Source organism: Lepisosteus oculatus, chromosome 1, assembly GCF_040954835.1.
Source record: "Lepisosteus oculatus isolate fLepOcu1 chromosome 1, fLepOcu1.hap2, whole genome shotgun sequence".
Classification (NCBI taxonomy): Eukaryota; Metazoa; Chordata; class Actinopteri; order Semionotiformes; family Lepisosteidae; genus Lepisosteus; species Lepisosteus oculatus.
In genome coordinates, this window is record NC_090696.1 from 69,640,401 (window position 1) to 69,663,350 (window position 22,950).

At 34.0% G+C, this 22,950-nt stretch overlaps 1 protein-coding gene across 1 annotated transcript in view; it reads right to left on the reverse strand.

Moving 5' to 3' along the window:
• The window catches only part of LOC102683509 (phospholipid-transporting ATPase ABCA1-like), a 310,746-nt gene that overhangs the window by 258,842 nt on the left and 28,954 nt on the right, over positions 1-22,950 (reverse strand). The window contains exons 3-5 of the mRNA XM_069192079.1: positions 17,197-17,290; positions 14,895-15,036; positions 14,171-14,298 (exon numbers count right to left, since the gene is read on the reverse strand). Of these exons, the coding sequence (XP_069048180.1) occupies positions 14,171-14,298; positions 14,895-15,036; positions 17,197-17,290 (364 nt within the window). The remainder of the gene's footprint in view (positions 1-14,170; positions 14,299-14,894; positions 15,037-17,196; positions 17,291-22,950) is intronic.

Genomic DNA, 22,950 nt, shown 5'->3' on the forward strand with positions numbered 1-22,950 from the left:
GAAGCTTCATTAAAACATTGTCTGTTTGATCTCAGTCACACTCTAGTGAATTATGAAGGGTACTTGAACTGCATTTTCCATTGGCTGTTAGTGATGTGATGGTAATCATGGTTGATTCTGCCTATTTGACACTGATTCTTTCTTAACCTGTCCAATTTCCTTTTGTGGAGATCCACAGATATAAACTGTTAACTCCAAAACAAGCCAGGAAACTGACCAAGCATGAAAAGTACATATTCTTTATAAAAACAAAGTTTTGATGGTGAAAAAGAATTATTTCTCTTTGGGCACGACAAAAAGATGTTGCATACTTTATAATTACAATATTTCATTCAGAGCTTAATTTAATCAGCCATGCTTTATGTTCATCTTCCCTTTCTCTTTGCAATGCTGCAAATATAAAGATACAATAAATATCTTTAAAAAGCAGTCTCTTTTATCATTGGAAAGCCATGCTTTTAATTTTCTCTTTCTCCAAAGACCTTAAAAAGAATTGGCAAGAATAAGACTGACATACAGAATTGCTCATAGGTGTACTTTGTACTGCAATATTGTATTTATTACCATTTTAATATCCCTTCATGGTTTCCCTTTCATAGACTCTACATTATCTCAATAAAGAGGGATCCTTTAAAGCTTTATTTTTTGTGTAAGCGGCTCACTACAAAGGGCTAAAACAGCCTTTTAAAGTTTATTTCTGCAACCCCTAATTGTTTGTTTTCATTATGACTCTTCAAGTGAATTTTCTGAAACTAAATTCACAAAATATAGTGAATACAGAAGTGAAAACACTTTTTTAAAGAAAAGAACACTGTCTGCAATACGTTACTCAGAAATACATACAGTATGAAGGCATTTCCCTAAGAACCTTCCCTAATATCCTCGGATCAAACTTTCAGCAATACACCTGCTACAGTACCTTGGTCAGCCAGCTTCCTCTTGTTTATATTTTATGTTGCTAAAATAGAATGCAGTTAGTCTATGCATGTTATTTTGACATTGCAAATGCCAAAGAAAAGAAAGGTAACAGAAAAGGTTATGTGCTTTAATAACTGAAAAAGGAGAAGTATAGAAGAACAGTGCAGATACATTTAAATGACTATTTAATTGAAGTCTTCTTTAATGAACCCACAAATACTCCTGCAGCTCAGATAAAATTAGACAAATTTGACATTTGGGAAACTGATGTTTACAAATTGAGGACAACTAAGATGAGCATGTCACTAGAATCTAATACATATATACATTACTTTTCTGGGCTTGCTCAATCTGGCTTACCTTAAAGCCTCCCCTTAATTGAAATGCTGAAGCAATTCCTCAGTTATTTGCCTGAAGTGCTGTGTACTGGGGCTGCTGGCACATAATAGCTACCATGTGTCAGCCAGATGGGTGTTGCACTCCAGTGGTGGATAAAGAAGTGGGGCTCCTATTATACTGTATGTACAGTACAATATTTTGAAATGAGAAGTACTACTGTATATAAACCACTAAACTGTTATGTTATTATCATGCAATTGTACAGTAAATGCATAATATTATGCTATTATAAGGTAAATACAATATCTATACACATGGTAAAGAGTGCAGAATACAGTAAAGAATGTTAAAGTTTAGACTTTGTTCTGTTCTAGTTAGGCCACATGTGGAAATGCTGCAAACACTTATCTACACTGTCAGAAGACTATTGAAGACTATTGAAGCCCAGAAGGTCTAAGAAGATCAGGAAGACTCACTCTCAGGCTTTAAGCACTCAAAAGCACAGACTGAAGGAATGTGATGTTTTTCAGTCTCGAGAGTCAAGTCTGTCAATTTTGTTAAATTTTTAAAATATTAAAGGAAATAAATCTTTTTGGCATCAGTGTGTTTTTTTCTGAGTTAAGCTTAAGACAGAATGTGAAGACATATATGACAGCTTGTTAAATTTTGCATTCATTCTTATTTTTTCACAGGCACACGATCAACACATGACACACATTAAGATGTGTTGTTGAGACGTGGATCCTTTAAATTAAGACTTGAAAGAATCTGTTTAATGCTGAGAAAAATGATCAGTACTGACAGCCTGAATGGTTTATTCTTGTCCTAAAGCGTTTGTTTCAAAATTTTCTTTTGACTGCTGGGGCACAATAATTACCACTGGGAATACAAATATTTAATAAAGATATTGTATAGTCACATCTGCATAGAAAAAATAAACATCTAGATATAGTAATTTACATGCCATGTTGAGTGTTCTCAACATGTCTTTATCTTTTAGTAAATCGGTACTCTGATCAACACCTTGAAATGTACTGTGTAATATTTATAAAAATAATGTAGGATGTTTGACCTTTAAATATATATATATTATCTGTAAATAGCAGGTCACTTAATTAAAATATGCATGTCATAAATCTGATTTTTTCACCAGAACATACATCCTCTAAATGTAATCTAACTGTTCTACACCACTATTGAGTACAATTAGTTCCCTGATGTTTGTTCAGAACAATTTTGTATGGTAAATCAAGTGTTGTTTCTGAGAATCCACTATCAGAATGTGCTGCATTTTTAGGGTTGATTTTTTTGTAAATTTAAATTAACAGTACTTAAAGTATTATATATATAACATATGTGTATGGATATTGTACAAGCATGATACACCTATTGGTCAATTTTTTAAAGGATCTGCATGGTACTTTGAAAACAATTCAAATGGATCAAAAAATTCTTACACTGCAAGAGCAAGTAAATAGGCATTAAAAACTTATTTTAATTGTAAGGTTGTATTTTTCATATCAAGCCTTTTATTTATAGCCTCTATTAATAAAAAAAATTCTGTTCCAAATTAATAACACCAGATGACAGCTTGCAACAACTCTTCAAAACATCTTTCAGAATTCGATTAAAGACAAAGAATGGTTCCATAACCTCAAAATACAAGCCTTCTGATAAATTGATATTAAGAACAACTCCAGCATGCAATTCTTAGAATTATAACAAGAATAAGATACTTTGTGTTTACCAACTTGTCTCCTGGCCATAGGAAGTTGAGGTTCAGAGTACCAAAATGAAACATGTGAACCCCAAAAACCACCAATACAGAAACATATAGAGAAGGAACATATAAGCAGAGTATGGAAATGCAGACATTACATTAATATTTTCTAAATTAGCTACAGAGTTAACATCTCCCATATTTACCTCACTGCTGTTGTGCAGTTGTGCACGGTCATTTCAGAAACTTGGTTTCAACCAGCTACTGTAATGCTACTGTGCAGATTTAATCCTTTGATGTAGGACTCACTCGGTCAGTCTGCACCCTCAAAAAGTGCCTTAATTGACAGAATCACATTTACTGGCATTGCAAGTAGTACCTTGAAAAGCCCAGCAGCAAAACTATAGGGAGGTGACAAAACACCTCCCTGAAAGTAACAGCATGGTGTACCAGAGATGGAGTATTGGAGAATGGCTGGAGCAACAAACTTATTTCCTGATTTGTATTTGATGATCATGTTCTACCTCTGGGGAATACAGTAAGTTGCCCTGCAGTGGTGAGGGGACTGAGCACCTTCCTACAATCACTATCACAGCTTACAAGAGCCTGGCTGGGGAAAGTGGGCTGATATTATGGACTGGAGAACAGAATTGGGATCTGGGTGTTGTTTGGTTCCAGGGTAAAAGAGTTGCACCACTCTGTACCACAAGGGCCCTCATGGGACCAAACAGCTACTCCATTGACTGGGACTGGGCAAGTTTGTGAAAGTTCTTGGTATGGGTGTTTATTTTTGGGTGAGGGCTCTGTGACTATCATAAAAGGGAATTCGGAGAGTGGCCTCCCCACCTGAAAGCCAAAGGACACAGTGCTGGAAATGTACTTGAACACGAGGCCGTCAGCTGCCTGCAGTAGGGTAAATCAGCTGCGTTTCAGGCAATGTAACGGTAATGGAACTGTTACTGTGTTTCCCATTGTTATACTCTCCATATCTGAGCATGTCTGCAATGGCATGGGGGCAGGGGTGAATCATGAATGCTGTTCTATGCATGGGACCTGAAATGGTTTGGGGCTGCAGAGGAGAGAGAATACGAGTGGAGGGAACCCGACAGGCTGATGGGGCTTGGCCAAATAGAGATCTCTCCCACATGCAGTAATCTCTCTCCTCCATGAATTTCCACTACCAGCTGGGTCGATAGATACTGTAGGAGTGGAATCCCACTTTAATAGCATAGGGTAAGATGCCTGTCTCATTCCACTAAGAATCCTGTAGTAAGCTGACCAATTTCTAAGATAATGAATCTTTTAAACATACTGTAGGTTGTGTAGTTTGGTTTGTGACAGTTTATTATTTTACCATTATCACAGCAGAGCACAAACAATTTAGAAATACCCTGAGGTCACAAATGGATTTTTGGAAAAATCATTGCGGACAAAAATGGTAACTACTGTATAAAGTTTAAATCAAAGTCAGGAAACCACATCTGTTTATTGCAGAGTTGTCATATTATTTCTGTTAAAAAGCTCTTCAGGACATACAAAAAATGAAAGAAATTAATATAGAAATATCCCAGTTGTAAGAAAACATATCTTACTTTAACATTTAAGTATGATATATTATACATACTGTTACTATATATACATATAGTATTATATGTTATATTTTAATATAACATGCTTTGTTGTACCACCATAAAATAATGTAAAGAGATTGAATGCTTTCCATCTTTGATTTAGAGTTGTTTGCTGACATGAGGTTATGAAAAAAGGTATTCCACAACAAGAACACTAAAGTAAGATTAAGCAATCGATTGCCCTATTTTTTAATTCTTTCCCAAACCCATTTATAAAGGGTTTTCCTGAATGGAGAAACAATGCAATTTCAAATGAAAATGACTTGTCTTGATGAAGATAAACTTATTTTATTTTCACCTCAATGAGTCAGAAAAACAGGGAAATTTATTTTTAGAGCACCAACACAATTCATTTTATTTACAGTTTGAAAGGGGAGTATGGGAACAAACTTATGCACAAACAATCAAGTGCTTGATGAATTGTAACTGAAAAGATAAAACTTGCAGGTTTGGAGAAAGGAAATATGGAAATTGATTGCCTGCCAGATGAAGGCAGTGTCTTCCCACAAAATTGTTAAGCGAGGTCAGAAAATCCATAGGCTGAAAGGCAGTTTTAAAGCATATGTAATCCCAGGTGGATTAAATGTATCTGCTATCAGAAATATAGTGGTGTTACTATTTTCTGGCGCATGATGCAGTATCTTTTTTGATGATGTTTCAGCATTTTGCAGAGGCACATACTTTAGTTTATTTAAAGAAAATTGATGTTGTAGTCATGTCCTCTATTAAAATAAATGCTTCAAGAAGAGAATTGTGGCAGTCTCCAGATCAACGACATTCAGTTAATTTAGTTAAACACCATTTAGTTAAACACTTGCTTTAGAGTGCAAGGTCAGGTAGCTCTTCGGTTGCCAGTTAATATTCAGGCTATGCCACTGCTTGTGTGTGGTCAGGACTTCCTTACTGGTACAGTATATAGCTTGTTAATTCCTTGGCTTGTCAGATTTAGAGCATCTGGATCATATTATTAAGAGCTATATCTATTCTGTGCCTCATATCAACTGTCTGATTTCAATTCTAGGCCAGTAGAAAGAGCATTTGGCAACCTACTTATACACATAGTGTAACAAACCTTCACTTTCTGGAGAGGAAGATCCAAAATAAATGTCAGATAGGCTGAATAACAATTGAAGAAAGTGCATTTTATGATAAAAAGGTAAATGATTTGCAGGATTTATAAGGCTGGTCATTTAGCCCTAATTGCAAACCCAACCCAGGTACAAATGACATAAAGCTATTGTGATTTTATGTGGTAGTGTAGTCCGCCATCTTCTTCTCATCTTTTCTTTAGAGGAAGCATTAATAGAGCTGTCTGGATTGCCAGTGTCTTGAGTGTGGAGACATTTTTGAAAAATCCTTGTTTTAAATGTTTAAACAAGTGGTTCTGTACCTACGATATAATCACATTCTAGTACTTCTCTAGGAAGCTTTGTAACAAATTATGTACGCTTATGGAATGTACTGCACTTCAGCACTGTTGTCTTTAGTGAAAATATTGAAGCTCTTATTGTTCAGGACTGGAACAGTATGTCCTACTCTCACTTAGAGACTTATTTAGTCAATGAGATTTGACAGAGATTTCTGATGATTAACTCCTGAACCTTTTTATTTTAAGTAAAGATAAGTCGCTGTTCATGAAAACATACTCAGTAGGCTTTGTTGTTAAAAAATAGCCCTAAATGTTTCAAGCAATTAAAGTCAAGTATGACCAAGGAGCTTCATTAATTTTTACAAGTTCTCTCTGTAATTCATCCTTGCAAATTGAAAGCACTATACCTGTAATGAAACATCAATTGGTTAGAAATCTGAAAGCTGCACCTCTAATCAATTATTGTAGAAATTTGCTTACACCTTATTTTAAAGGATCTTCCATTATTTGAGTGTTTATTGCTGTAGGTAAGTATTGTTTGCATTATTGCCTTTTCAACTCACTACGCACAACTGGGATGATCCCAGGAGCCCAAGAATTATACTTAGATTTCCCATGTAGATCACTATCATTGATTTCCTCAATACATTCAGAAGTCTACTTCATATTAAGGTCTGAACTTTTCATAAACTAAATAATCCCCTACAGGAACGGTACAGTACAGTACAGTAAGTAATACACATTTAAAATATACATTTTAAACAGATACTAAAAAGGAAATAAAGAGTGCATATAGCTCTGACTGAGGTGAAGAACAAATTTGCCTTATGCCTCTTTTCTGTCATCAAGCAGAAAACAAATTTTGTATCTTTAACATATTCTGTACAGTATGGTTGTTTACTTCAGTCTGTAGTCATTAATTTAAGATGTATTTGGGTATTGGGCTGTTGCTTCTGGAACACACAGAAGACATTTTAATATTAAGAAGGGCAAAGCCCAAAGAATTAATTAATTCAATCGAAAAGAATCACAAGACATCTTTATTCACTGTTTATTTAATCATCTTCTCCCCTTTGCCTTTCTCTTACCTTGCTGGTTATAGGCATGCCACTATCTGTCAAATACATCATATATTTAGACTTCAAGAAACAGCTTGACAAGGTCATAAAGATTGATTCTTGAACTAAAAGACATAGGAATAAAGGTATAGACAAAGATAATAAATGCACATTGAACAAGAGCTGTTCACGTACTGGAAGCCACTTCCCATAAGGAATCTTTAGGTGCATAACTTGGGGTAGAAGCAAGCAATGGTGTGTGCTATTGATCTGTTTTGGGTCCAGTGCTCTTACTGATGTATATCCAGAGATTTAGATTCTGATAGACTCAGGAAACTACCGAGAGTATCAGTTGTTAAAACCATAGAGGAGTGGCAATAAGAAATAACCACAAGAGAATGACAAAGTACACTACACAAAATCATACAGTGGAGAGACTTACTGTACAATAGTCAAGCACAAAGTGATCCACAGTCTTAGTAGGCAGACACACTTTATATACAGTATACTGTATACAGTATCGCATGGGTGTTTTAAAAGAGTAGACATTTACATTCAAAAGGGATTTGAGTATTTACTGTATGCAGATCTTTCTACAGTATGACCTCAATAAGAGAATATGGGGAATCTCTCCCAATAATATGAGAGGAAACAGAATGCTTGAATATATTGTATATCAAAATGTGTGGAAGTCCCTCTATATCTCTCATTCCCTTATATTCACTTGGAATATTTTGTTTTGCTCAGAACACATCAAAAAGTTTATTATAGCCTTTAAGAGAATTCCAAAAAGTGCAGCAAGAATGATTCCTGACCCCTGCGGAATGTACTGTAGTATAAGGAAAACTTAAGGGAGCTAAATTTTCTTCAGTCAAGAACACAAGAGATTTAAAAGAGCATTAATTCAGTTATACGAGATCCTGAGGGGTATATTGATAGAGTTATTTTAGAAGATGATTTCACACTCAGTAGCAAAAACAAGACAGAAGATCACAGCTGAAAACTAAAGATTTATTTCAGATGGAGAACAGGAAACATTTCCTTACAAAGAATTGAAGGGTTTGTGTGGCTTGTGAGTATGCATCCCAGACAGGTGGGTGAAGACCAAACCCTGGGCAATTCTCAGAAATAACTGGATGAAATTGCATGATGATATTTCATTTATACCTACTAAAGCTCCAAATAAGCAAGATGGGCCAAGTGGTCCCCTGTCAATTGTATTTATTTTTCTTATGAATAAAAAATAAAGATCTTCTGACCTGCTCCTCACACTGCTTAGTTTCTCCTTCCTTCTGTCAAAGACATGTACAGCAAGAATTGAACATCTAAATCTGAATCACATGGTAAGACAACCCCAGAGACATTTTTAAAATTCATATCAAATTACTAAAAAGAAAGCATTTTGCAATATTTTCCTCATGTGATTCACTTGATTCACCTTACTTTCCTATATGTTTTTTATAGGCAGGGTCAATTACAGATTTTTATTTTTATATTGCAGACAACGGGGATAATGAGCCTAGAAAGGAGCAAACTATTTTTTTTCAATTAACTCAGAAGTGAAGTCTTTTATAACAGTCCTTGTGGCAGGAAGACTGCATCCCTTGCCTTAATATAGAGCAAAGTTCCCAAGAGTAAGGCATGTAATTGACTGGCTACCACTGTACCATAGACCTGCTAGGAAAACAGACCTTAATTGGTCCTGTAATTGGAAGTTAGCTACCGAGCACAGACATTAGTTCTGAAATAACTAGAAAAAGACTTTACAATGAACAAAAAAGAGAGCAATTATACAAATGTTTAATGTGTGAAACAAAACAAATTATTGTGGTATCTTTATATACTGTAGTGTGCACCTTGAATCATGTAAAATATTTTTGTATGTTATTCTATTATATTTGCACTCTGCTGCCTTGTGACAAGTTACACGTTTCACTTTAACTTTCATTCTGGCCTGTCTGAACTCTTTCTTTTTTAATGTAGTAATATTGACATTTTCCACAACTCAGATGCAAAGCGATTTTTAGTGTGATCTCTTCTCCTAGCACTTCTTAAATTATATTTTCTAGTTAGGTTGAAGGATAAAAATGTCTGTTACAGGATTAGAAGGGGAAATATCAACCTGCACAAAGATGATGTACCTTCACATAAAAATAACCTAAAATTAAAATGTATATATTTGTATAATGATTCTATAACATTGCAGATTTTTTTACAACAGCTATATTCCCCACTTGTTGTTAATTATGCAATGGCATCCAATTAATGTTAGTGTGATATTATGAAATGTTTCTGAGTTGTAGATTATTTAATAGTTTACTTCCTCATTTTCGCTTCCCATTACCTCCTGAGTGTGAAATGACAAAAAAGGTGTGATAGCATGTGTGGTAAGAAATGTGTGCTTGCGAATTGTAATGCAAAACCAGTGTGTGCATGCATAAAAGACACATAAGACTCCAACATTTCTATTACACTGCAATGACTGTGTTTCAGTGAAAGAAACAGAGAACATGCTCTCGGAGCATTGCTGGGAGGAACACTGGAGCATGAAGCTACTAGGAGCTTCAGGGACCATCTGTCAACCATCACTAGCCTTCTGTTCAGGCAGCATGTAAGGGTCATGCACAACGTTTTCCATCAGTCTGGGATCATCGCTATGTATTTAACTGCTGTATCATTAGACCTCAATTCAACTGAACACCAGTGTGAGCATTTTGATTAGACATGCATGTTGATGTCACCCGCACTGTTTGTCTGTTGTTTTAAATTGAACGGTGGAATATGCCCATCTGCAGCATCAATACCACTCTTTCCACACTCTTGGACACACCAATATTAGTAACCTATTGTTACAATAGGGGGTTATGAAAATAGAGAATATCAGAAATGAACGAGCGGAAATCAATCTCAATTAAATCATGAAATGTGAATGAATGTGCCAAGAATATACCCAAATGGTTGGTATAGTTAAAGGCACACAAGCTCTTTTTTTCAGTAGCACAGCTTTGATGAAAAAATAATTATTCAGGAAAACTTGGTTTAAACAAATGATTATTGATAATAAGAATACACACACCAAACAACACACAACACACAAGCTACGCTATTTACAAATTTAAACACAAGGCATTCCAGAAAGCATCCTAACCACCCAGAAAAAAAAGATCTCTACCGCATATTGGACTTGTACATACAGTAACACCTACATAGGCAAAAAGACAAGATAAGCTGCCTTCTAAATCAAACAGAACACGACCTGCAGTTTAATTTCTCTCTCTGTAAACCTGGATGCCACAAAGGTAATGGGAACCCATCTCCCTGTTCTAAAAATGCACCCTCTTCCTAGGAAAGGTAATTTTAAACTGAGAGATTTTTCAGGATTCAGGAAATCAACATTCCTTAAAAATCACAGAATTATAAGCAATCTTGACAAGGTTCAAATATTTAGTTCCAATCTGGCCTTACCCTTTTATTTCCTCTTGATTTGTTTTTCTTTCTTTACTCTCCTTCACTCTGACCTCATCTTCTTCTATCCCTGACTTTGTTAAGCTGTCTTCCAGGACTATTGATTGACGCTTCATCATTTACCCAGAACTTAATTAACTAAGGTAAACCAAGGTAAACTTTACAATTGCTTTGATCACTGAATGTGAGACAATTTCATCTCAGCAAAAACATCCCCTTGCTTTGAAGCTGGAAATTTTTGACACAAGCCAGGTGTTACCCATTGTATTTAGATTCTTAAAGACACTTCATAACAATATGTACAGTACCTACAGTAAAATAATGCACTATGTGATCCATAGTACAGTACTGTATATACAGAATGCACTTAAATATATTTGATAGAAACTTGAGTACAAATAAGGAAACAATGCTACAGTTTATAGAATAAACCTGACTTTATAGTGCCTAATGTTAATCTTGAATCTATCATATACAGTACAAAAGTCTTGTTTTGTATGTACAGTATGAATCACATAACTGAAATGCAAAGAAGAAAAAGAGCCATGTAACACTATCTACATTTCCTAGTTTATTCAATTAACAGAGTAATTTCTCTCTAATCAACCTGACCCTTATCTGCTGTGCAGAGCACAGAATCTGCTGGCACAGAATGCATTGTCCAGTTTGGCGCTGCACTTCAGGTGGTTGAAGTGGGTCCCACCTACTGTATATGTAAAGTACTTTTGGACAATCGTTATACAAAGGAAAGTATTTTTAATCAAAATTAATTAGTAGACCATTCCATTAGGCCAGATCAACATCACTTAGTTATTGTAGAGTAGAATTTGAAAAAGAATGAATGAATGAATAAATTTAAAGAAAGAGAGTGTATTACAAAAGGACTAAAATGTTCAAAAAGATTCTGCTGTTCCCAGTTTACTTCACACCAGCTGAACATCAGTACAATTTGCACTCAGACAGTAATCTTAATATTTGTGCTTTGAAGAAATTCCAACTTTTAATGTTGTAGTATTGTGTGGCTTTTATACACTTCCTCTGGTTTATAGATAAGCATTATTTCTTTGTGCTACAAAAAGGCAGATCAACAATCTTCTTGCAAAAACAACTTTCTGCCACAGAGCGACTTGAATTATAATGTTGTGCCTCAGACATTAGCAGACCATTGTGTGCTAATGACCATTATTAATGTGCATACTGTACATCCATTTTCTAAACACTTCATCCAATTCAGAGTTGCAGGGGAGCCAGAGCCTGTCTCAGCAAGCAACAAGCACAAGGCAGGATACACCCTGGACTGGACACCAATTCATCTTAGGACACAGACACAGACACATACACACTCCCACCAGGACCAATTTTCCCAGCAGCCAATTTATCTACTAGCATGCCTCTGCACTGTGGGAGAAAACCAAACCACCAGAGGGAAACCGACTTGAACACTGGAAGAACAGACAAGCTCCACACCGATAGCACTCCAGTTCTGGAATTGAACCCAGGGCCCCAGGACTGTAAGCCAGAAATGCTAACCAATCGACCACCATAATATCTGTATGATGTGCATATGGACAACAGATACAAATCCAAAACAAAAGTGCATTGCTTTTTTGGATAAAGGTCCCAAAGATGACTGAGAATAAAGCATGTAAAATCATAAGCAAAATTTGATATATATATATATCAGTGATGACTGGGATTTTATAAATTAGAAGCAATTATTTACCTGCATAGTACAAATGCTCTTTTTGCATTACTGTCTCATAATTAATTTGAAAAATAAAATCTATTCTGATTGACGATAGTAATGCACATTAAAATCTAGTTCAGTAGTAGCTACAAATGCACCATCTGTGTACTTATATTTTACTTTTGTGTGCCTAACAAACTATTAACCGAGTGATATTTAGACATTGTTGATCATCCATTTCCCAACTCACAATGACAAGGGTGTTATTATAATCCAAGATCAATGCATGTTCTTAGAAAATCAATACAGTATAAAGTAAATAGTTTTTTTTGGGATGACTGCACAATTCATAAAACCTGAAACATTGTATGAACATCTAACTTTAAATTTGGAAAAACACTGTGTTTGTTGTGTCATCACAAGCATTTATGTGTAAAAATACTACTCTTTAAGGAGCAACTTCACTCCAGGCATTAATTGCTAAATGTTTGGAAATTGCTTTGTTCTGTGCGTTCACTCTGGATGCAAAACTGATTTCCTCTCACATTCTTTAGCTATAATTGTTTGGAAGAAAATGTCAAATATAAAACATATAAAACTATAAAAAATAAATGTGAATTTTTTTGTAATATTTTGTTTATTTTGCAAAATAAGAAAGTTTTTTAAATATATTTGGCTTAAATAGTAGGCTGTATTTAAAGGAGTATATGGTGTTTTCTAACTCATTAAATCAAGTTTCTTTATAACAATGTATATTTGTATGTCATAGACCATTTGTTTCTGTTGTCAAAAGGAAGATTAAAACTGTGTTATTTTAAAATGGCAAGTAAGCTGTAACATTGAGTACTCTTACAACATAGTCTATTTTATTATTTATAAAAACATCAAGGAAGAGAGAGTACAGTACATGTGTTTCACATTTAAAATGAAGTTGTAAGAATGTTCTAAATATCTTAATAGTCTGAAAAGGAAAACATTTAGATCTATTCTTACTCCATATAAAATTATTAACATTAATAATTGTAATAAAGTAATGGCCTACAATATTATTTCCATTATCATTTCTTGTAACTATCAATGCTGAACATAATCATTTCTATGTATCTAACACTGTGTTGACACCAAACAACATGTTACCTGGTAAGATAAAATAATATTTGACTTTTGAGAACTATCAAATAAGTCTTGGGGGTTGCAATAATGTTGGAACTTTAATTATGTACTTCTGAATCTATATTATCTTTTTCAATGATAATATTAATAAGTATTTGCTCCATCATCAAATTCCCTGATACCCCTATCTATCTGCTTTGCATAATGATCTTCTTGATTTTCTCAGCACAGACACCTCTTCCATTAATTATTTTTTAGCACGGGTATTTTGATAGATTTAATCTTGTATATTAGAAGCACATGACCTTAAAATGCAAATTTATATCAAGAGTTGTCAGGTTTCAATAACATAAGAGCTTTTTTGACTATTTGTAAATTAGGTTCTACATGGAAATCTGAATATCATCATGCTAAACGAGCCTTATGAGGTACAACAAACAATAAAGATAAACGATCTGCCAGTCCATAATGCAAATTACTTTATAAATAATCAGGCTCTTTTGTTTCTGGGTTCTCTGAATACTAACAAATATTCGGTAAATAGTGTGTTGTTTTTCTCAGAAATAGAGATAAAATATTCAGTTGCTTGTTAAAACAAGCAGATAAATAATGAGCTGCTGAAATCTTACAAAATGATCTAGTATTCACTAAATTTCCAATTAACCATTTGCATCTTGATGTTGAGAAATACAGAAGAACTTGATTTGGGGAATCTTTAACATACTGTAGCTACCCAATGAAGTATGTCTTTACAACAGAAGAATGGCTGTTCTTGTTCTTTGGGTGCTGGCATGTACAGTACAGTATGGGGTGGATAGATAATTCTGTATCTCACGCAATCATACTTTAAAGTGAGTTATTTTACTGTACCATTGCCGGGGTTGGAGTACTGGAGAATTTGAAGCCATTGGTTCACATCCCTGAAGAGTTGTTGAAATGTGGCCAAGTCGGTTGGGTCTGAAACAATGCTTTGCAGCTCAATCATGGCTCCAGCAAGCCTAGATGTAACATTTTATAAGTTAATGGATATATTTCTGGTTATATGAAACAGCAAGGAAAACATGTTTTTCTTTATTTTCTTACCTAATAACGTAAGAAACCTAATAATACCTAATAATAATTTAGTTAGGAAAATAAATCTTTTGTTATTCCATTGCTACACAGGTAAATATTTGTACCTTAAATCCAAAAACGTTTTAAACTGCCCTATTTTTATATATACTTTACAATCGAGCAGAGGATGCTATAATGTAAAAAAAGCAAAATGGTGCAATCCAAGAAAATACCTGAAACACATTAAGTGAAGTTCACATATTGTTCCACAAACTGGTCTTGTTAAAAAGGAAACAACGGTTTCTTAAAAATAAAATTGTTTCTATTGTAAAAGTCTTACAGTACCTTGGCTTTTACTCACATGTACAGTACTATACATTTTGCTCCATTCTACTTCAAATATAAATAATACATAAAACCATATGCTAACTGAGGTTGAAAATCAAAATTGAAAACATTGCTGGCTATTTCTCACAATTAGCCATTTTAAAAAATGCATATAAAATTGGTGTTCTGCCTTTAATACTATTAACACACTTACAATGATGAATTAAAGTTGTTGACTTGTCCTGGAGTTTCTCCTTCAGTTGGATGATTTTGACTCGGGTTGTTTAAATTGCATAACATACCCTGTAACCATGGCAGAATACCAGCAGAGGGCATGGCCTTATTAGGATAATGAGCTAAAATACAAAATATAACATAATTTCAACATGTTTAACAATATGAACTATGCATTTGCAATTCAAAGACTTTCTTTCTAAACCGTGGAACACTTTATCAAGAAAGTACATTTCCTTCTGGTTCAGAGGGTAACTTAAACTTTTTAAAATATTGTCACTTAGATATGTTTTGAACTGTCTGTTCATTCATAATAACACGAAATAAGTAATATTAATATAAATTAATATTTATAACATTATATTTATTTTATATGTATCCTAAGCTAGAAGAGAAATTGCCATGCTATTGGTTTAAGTGTTTTTATTTTATTTAGCTCAACTTTTGATTACAGTATGTAGCTGAATACACTGCTCACTCGCTCCGTGATTTTAAGGGTTAATATGGTAAGACAGTGGTAGTGGAAGAAAATACATTTAATTTATTTATGAAATATATTCAGGTAATTCAAAATATTAAAAAAAAACTTCAGAAACTTCTTTAATTAGCTTTTTGCTGCATATACCAAATTTAATTAGAAAGGATCAAATGATGAGTCTATTTAGTGTTTCAGAAAACAAACATTTTATCTTTGGAATCCCTTTGAATTCTAAACAGATTTTTAAAGAGGGCAAATACAGTAAGCTTCATATTATATGTACATAAAACATCTAATCCACATCTGCAATGTTCTTTTAAAGTTTATTTAATCTTTACTAGAACTTCAGATATGCAAGGAACAAAAAATAAAACCTGCTTTTCAGCAAACACTACAGACCTCTACTGCATTTATCATATTCTCTTTTGAACAATGAATAATACTTTTGTGGGAAATGTATTTCTACAAATAAATAATTTGTCAAACCCCTATGTTTAAAATGCTAGTTTCAGAAATACATTTGTTTACAGTGTGCAGTTACTGTATGTCATGAGTGTTTTTACAGTACATCAGCAAGCTTTGGGAGGATTGCTTTTAAAGGTCTTAAATAAAATAAAACTTATTGTTAGTGTTACTGTAGCATGTTATTCCATGCTGCTTATGAAACCAAATTAATTCTTACACTTTGCTCACATGGAGTATCTTCACATCCTTTACATTCCTCGCACATGCAATTCAAAAGGTCATTTGCATTGCAAACACCTATGGGAGTTTTGTCTCAGGGAGAGAACACTGCATATGGTGAAAAACAATGACACAGCAGAAAAAGAGAAACCTCTCTTCTCTTTTGCATGTAAATAGTCATTGATACCTCCTAAGCAAGAAATGACAAATAATGGTACAACCCATGCATTGGTAAAAATATGTGCCAGTGAGTTGACAATGGCGAACAGGTTCACACCACAACACCACAGTGTCTAGTGAAAAACATGGGGGGGGGGGGGGGTGATCCGTGGGGTTAAATATTGGTAGGATGATCCCAGTAAGAAAGTATTTCTGATGAATCTTAGTTCAGCTTCTCAACATGAATATACACAAGAAATAACATGTTTACATGAGACTTGTGTTAGAGAGCATCATTGTTTTAGTGGTTATTTAATTGTGTGAGAGGCCTATTTGTAATTGCACTCTACAGCATTATAACGACAACATTTTGATTTCAGTGTTTCTTAAGTTTCAAAGTTAACCATTACCATAACCATCCAGTTTGATAGTATACGTACTGTATACACAAACATTGCACTAATACATACCTTATGCAGTAGGCAAACATGCCCAGTTTCATTTAAATTAAATACAATAGTGTATGAGAACTACAGTATATTTTTCCATACACTCAAGCATATAACAGGAAATTTTCCTAAACACAATTTGATTTGCGCTGGTTCTCCCTCACTTATTTTTTTTCCTGGAAAAGTTTCCAGATGTCCCCATGATTTTAATGATCAGTTAATATATAATGATGCATCCCTTGGTTGTTTAAACTGTAAAGATGAATCCAGATTTCATGAAGTGTTATTCAAAATATGTGTGTATTTCTGCATATTTACAGTATATATATTATTTATATATATTTGGGTTCAAGTGTATGTGATTATTTTCTGCATGTTATCTTTAAAACATAAAACTTAGAAAACTTTAAAACTGTAAGACCCAGGGTAACAATGTGACATATCCAGCTATGCAAGAAATGTTCCATTACACATTCACACAATGAAAATCCAGTGATTGGCTTCATACTTACATTGCTCATGGTAGACAGGTGGATTTGTTGTTCGAACAGCAACCAGAATGAAAAATAAAAAGAGGGGCCATAATAACTCGACAAATAACCGGATCTGAAAGATTAAAAAGTACACATTTTTTATTCTTCTCCAGTGGAGATTCAAATGTCAATTCTATTCCAGAATCCATTTGTGCTGTGTTAAAACTCAAACTGTAATAAATGTACTTCATTTACAGATGCAGCCATCTATGCACAAGGTTCAGTAGGTACAGTATACTGCAGTGGAGACAGCAAGGTCAAGAAATGCTGTGTTTTGTCTCTTTTTTTCATATTCTGATGCAGGACAGTTCTACTCTGTAAAGCTGCTAGGTGGCACGGTGAATTCTTAATGTACCGCAGCTGCCTGTGGTTGTCTGGAAACTTGATGCAGTATTAAATGTTTAATAGCCCATTAGTGCTTTCCTGCATTTATCATATCGTATGCGTATTAGCAGCAAACAATTTCTTTAAATGCAATGATTACATTGTTGAGACAGGATGTTGTTACCACATTGTTACCACAACACCAAATGAGTTATACAATCACAATACTGTATAACACTGATACTGTATATTTATTATTTGAATTACTTACAGTACAGTACATAGAATTATTAGTAAAGGAACAAGTAAAGGTTGTCTACCAAAGAAGGCTCAACAGCAGAAATTTGTTTCTTCTGTTTTCAGCATGGAATAAACCTTTACTTGTTCCTTTGCGGCCTATGCATGCTGACACAGCTACAGGTACCTACTAGAATTATTAGTAGTTTTTAATAGAAATTAGAAAACAATTTTATCTAAGATTTTAATTATAAAAATATATTACAAATAGTGGTTTAAAAAATATTTAAAAGCAAGTAAGCCACTAAAAAATGAGACCGTATTAAAATAAAAGATTATTTAAGATTATATAAGGAGTGATTTTGAATGACTTTATTTCATACTGTAAGTTGCATTGTAATTGATACAAGTCTGCACTATATTGAGATCAGTTGATATTATTATTGTTGCAATTTACTGTAATATTGTTGATGTATTTAATGGATTATTTGGAACATTTGAATATCATTTTAGTGATCACGATGTGAATCGTTTTATCTAAATGAAGGCAATGTACCATGAATGACAGTAATACTTTAGCTGATTTACAGCATGAATATCTGTAGATATTCATGGAATTATTTAATGTGTATGGAATGTGAGGACATTTTTGTCCGTATATTTTGCTCATGTGACAAATTAAAAACTAGACTGCAATCATACGTATTTCTGGAATATTTACAGTTTTCTTTTGGTTAATTTCTCAGTATTTCAAATACTGATAAACTAGAAAAATACAATATTTTATAAGTCCTTCCAGACTTTCTGATCTTAACCCTTTTTGAAATTTCTCCTGGAAGTGGCAAAGTTAATTGTCTGTGAAGATCTCAACTTTATGTGTATCTTAGTATGTTGGGCTGGCTTAACTAAGAGCACACAAAGGGGAAATGATATTTTTGTTTTAAACTCTTTTTAACTTTCTGATGATATTCATTCATCAATGCATTTAGGCCAGCAGCCATATCACCCTGCAACTCACAACTAGCAACCCACTGAAGCTAAGCAGGTGTGAGCCTGGTCAGTATCTGGACGGGAGACCTCCTGGGAAAAACTAAGGTTGCAGCTGGAAGAGATGTTAGTGGGGCCAGGAGGGTGTGCTCACCCTGTGGTCTATGTGGGTCCTGATGCCGGTATGGTGATTGGGTTCTATACTAAGATGTAATGTACTGTAAAACTGAGGTCCTGACACTACCCATCTATGAATTGGCTACATCACTCTGTCCTCCTCCCCACTGAAAGCTGATGTGTGGTGATTGTACAGGCACACTTTGGATTCAGTCACATCCTTCATCCAGGAGGTTGTTACACATTGGTGGTGGTGAAGGGGAGACCCTATTACCTGATTACCTGTAAAGTACTCTGAGTGGAATGTCCAGATACGTGCTATAAGGAAGTGTTATTAAGTTATTATTAATATTATACAGATAAGTATTAGTATTATAAGCTGGATCGGTACTGAATCAATTGCTACTACTATAGGCACCTTCATTAAGGATGATTATTACAGTTGTCATATACTGTATTCATAGAAAGTCCGAATTATTAACTTATTAATATTATTATAACTTATAGTATTTCTGACATAATTGAGCAGTTTGGTTTAAAAAAGAAACATAGACATACAATATATAAGAGTTTGACATGTCTCCAGCAATACAGTACAGGAGAAACAACAGGGAGAACATAAAACCATAACAAACATTTTGAACTTGAGACTGTTGAAAGTAAGATAATAGAGCTATATAGGGCAGTGTATCTATATGCTGAATGTACAAAATCTACATATTAATGTAAGAACAGCATGCTAATGCCCTCAAATGAAAGGCACATAGAAAACTTAAACTTCCTTGAGCAATGAGTGGCAAAAGAAAAAAAAGTGCATAAACCGGAAAATATTTATTCAACAAGAACAAAATTTCAGCCAACCATGAACTACTGTATTTAAAACTGCTTGACAACCAGCTGTCTGGGTATAAGAAATATACTTTATTGTTCTAGAAAGGGAAATCAAGTGTGATTCCAGCGTATGTTCTTGGCTTGGGGCCACACTGAATAAGTTTGCTTTCTTTTTACCCAGAACATATATTTCAAGTTTGGTTTGGTCACTATTTCCTCTGTATTGTGTTTATTCTGCTAATTTTCATCCACCTTCAGACCAAGCCTTGTGTGTGTTTTTTATTTTTCATAATCCGGCTCTAGCATGGAATGAGATACTAAAGGCAGTTTAGTTTGAGATTGGTTGTTGTACCTACAGTAGAATATAACTCTCAAGTGGCTTAGACTTTATTGTTGATTAATGACTATGCACAAAAGTTATTTAGCTAGACTATATATAGCCTACTGTATATTAGTATAATTTTAATACATTGTATATACCTTTGACTGTGTCTACGTAAGTGACTTTGCAGGAGTTTATCTTAAAACCTGGATCTATCACTTGCACAAACATTTTCCATGGCTACTTTATTTTATCATTTGACAAAAAAGAAAAAAAAAATAACTTGTAGCACAATTTTGGAATCCAGACTTAATATCATCATGCACAGTGTGGTTTGAAGTGATAAGTGCCATTGACATCTCTTATAGCATAGACTTCTGCAATGTATTTTGACATTGCAGAGAGTGTAATATATACAATACTTCAAGTACATACAGTAAGGTGTAACAATGAGGTCAAATGTTTTTGATTAAAAAAAACAACCTTATGTGACCTTTATATTACCCATAATAACTCCACCACATCTTCTTATCCTCTCTAATTGGTACAAAATTGGTACTGGAGTGCCTTTTACAGTAGTCCTATTAGAAAACAGTAAAATGTTTTATTCAAATCACTAATGATTTTTATAGAAAATATAAAACAGATGTCTCTCTCTGATCTTAAGTTTTAAGCAAAACACTATCCTGTTGCTCCTCTTTTTGTAATGTCCTTGGGTCAGCATTTGCTAGAAAAAGTTAGAAAAATATTTCAAGCCCATACTGATATAACCTTCAGCAGGGTTATGAAACGTTTAATACAGCAGACAACATCCCTTGCTTTCTTTGTTTCATGCCCAGAACATTTCCTTTCTGATACTTATTCCACTGAGTCAACTTCATCTGCACACGTATTCAGGGTCGATGCATTTTTCTAAACACTTGTCCCATTAAATATTCCCAGCATTCTGTCTGTCAATCTCAACTATTTTTTCTCAAGTAAAATCACGGAATAAGAAAATTCATAATTCATAAACAAGTGGCTTACCTCACAGAAGTGCGTATACATTTTTTTAAAAAAAATTCCACTAGGTTTCAAACAGCTAAAAGGAACTGAGAAGGATCTGCTAAATAACTTGCATATTTGAACAAAATAAAACAAAATTTGTGTTATATTTTATTTGATTCTCTACATTTTTAGAAAATGGGGGTTATAACCTGACCAGACTATCTGTATCATAAGATTTAAACCTTGTTTATAAAAAAGCAGAATTAATTTCATTTTTTATTTTTAAATTAAAACTTTTTCTTTTAAACTGATGCTTTATTTGAAACTAACTGTATATGCTCTGGTTTTCTCCCACAGTCCTCCCACAGCCCAAAGACATAATGGCAGGTTAGTTAGCCATGCTGTGAGTATGTGCGTGTCTGTGTCTGTGTGCCCTGAGATGGACTGGTGTCCTGACCAGGGTCTACCCTGCCTTGTATTCACTACTTGTAGATATAGGTTGTGGGCCCTCTGCAACCCTGAACGGGATGAAGCATTTACAAAATTAATGGAATGATTCTACCTTATGACCTACACATTAAAATTCTATCTTATGGAAGTACATTAAAACCTCAATTTAATAGACCTGCATGGAAACAATGGACAACTTCCATGCATGCTGACTGTCTGGCAAGCTACTGGACTACAAGGTAATAGTGGACCATTGTTTTAAACAGGTGGGAGGGGAGTATATCCATCATAGCTTCTAAGGGTGGTCAAAAATTGTCAATTTGTATATACTGTACATCAGTGTCTAGAACTTACAAAGAAGCTTCAGTCTTATATGCCCATAGTGTGCATGTGTGAGGAGATCTGTATCTGATATAAAAAGCAAATCTCTTGAAATTTTCATTAACCATCAGCATACAGTACATCTACAGCCTATTAAGATGTACCAGATTGTATTTAAATTATGTTCATTATTTTACGGTACATCATTTATTTTGTGAAATTATGAGTTATTAATACATTTGTTTTATTTTTACTGTTTTATTTCATGTACAGTACTGCCCTGTATGTTTTTTATTCATTCGTGACTGATTGATTTTTCTGCAGATACAGTACATTTTTCAAAGGTAATTTTTAATGCTTCTTGATAGATACATATACAGTTCATTGGTATATACTGCATCTACACACTTTTGTGATTTTAAAGGCAAACCTGGTTTGAAAACAGCAAGTCCTAACTGCTTTCTTACATTGATAAAGACTAAGCTTCACACAATGGAGTGCAGCACCAACATTGTAGAACTTTTACTGTTACTAGTAGCGCTACAAATTAGATTAAATAATTAGCTATTCAACGATCGTGAAAAATCCTCACTAAACAATGGGGGATTAAAGGGGCGTTCTGCATTAAAAAGTAGATTGAACTTTAAATAAGATAAATATACATTAAATAATGTATCTTCATGTATTGTAAACATTATTATGGATGAAGATCTCTCCATAATTCTTTAGGTTTGTGTAAATGTATTAATGTCATCTTATCATCTCCCAGAAGATTATTCATCTTTTCTAACAGCTGTCTGTCCTCATACTGTATATGTCTGGGCCTTTTTTTTCCATCCCTTTAGTCTTATAATAACATCAATTATTTTAGCTGTGCTCTAGCCCAGTCGTTTCTTTTACATGTCTTATTATGAAATGATTTCAGTCATATGACTTGTGTTGATGATATTAGTGGGATCAAATACAATCAATTGATTAAGATCAATTGATCTTCTAGCTTCCTGCAGAATAAATAGTTGTATAAAAAACACCCTGATCCTTACCTGATACAGTACCTACAGTACTAGAAACCACTTTAATCCATCATGGTAGGACATTGTATGGCAGAATGTAAAAATACACACATCCACAAAAAGCCAAAATTTTGTTCTTTCTAT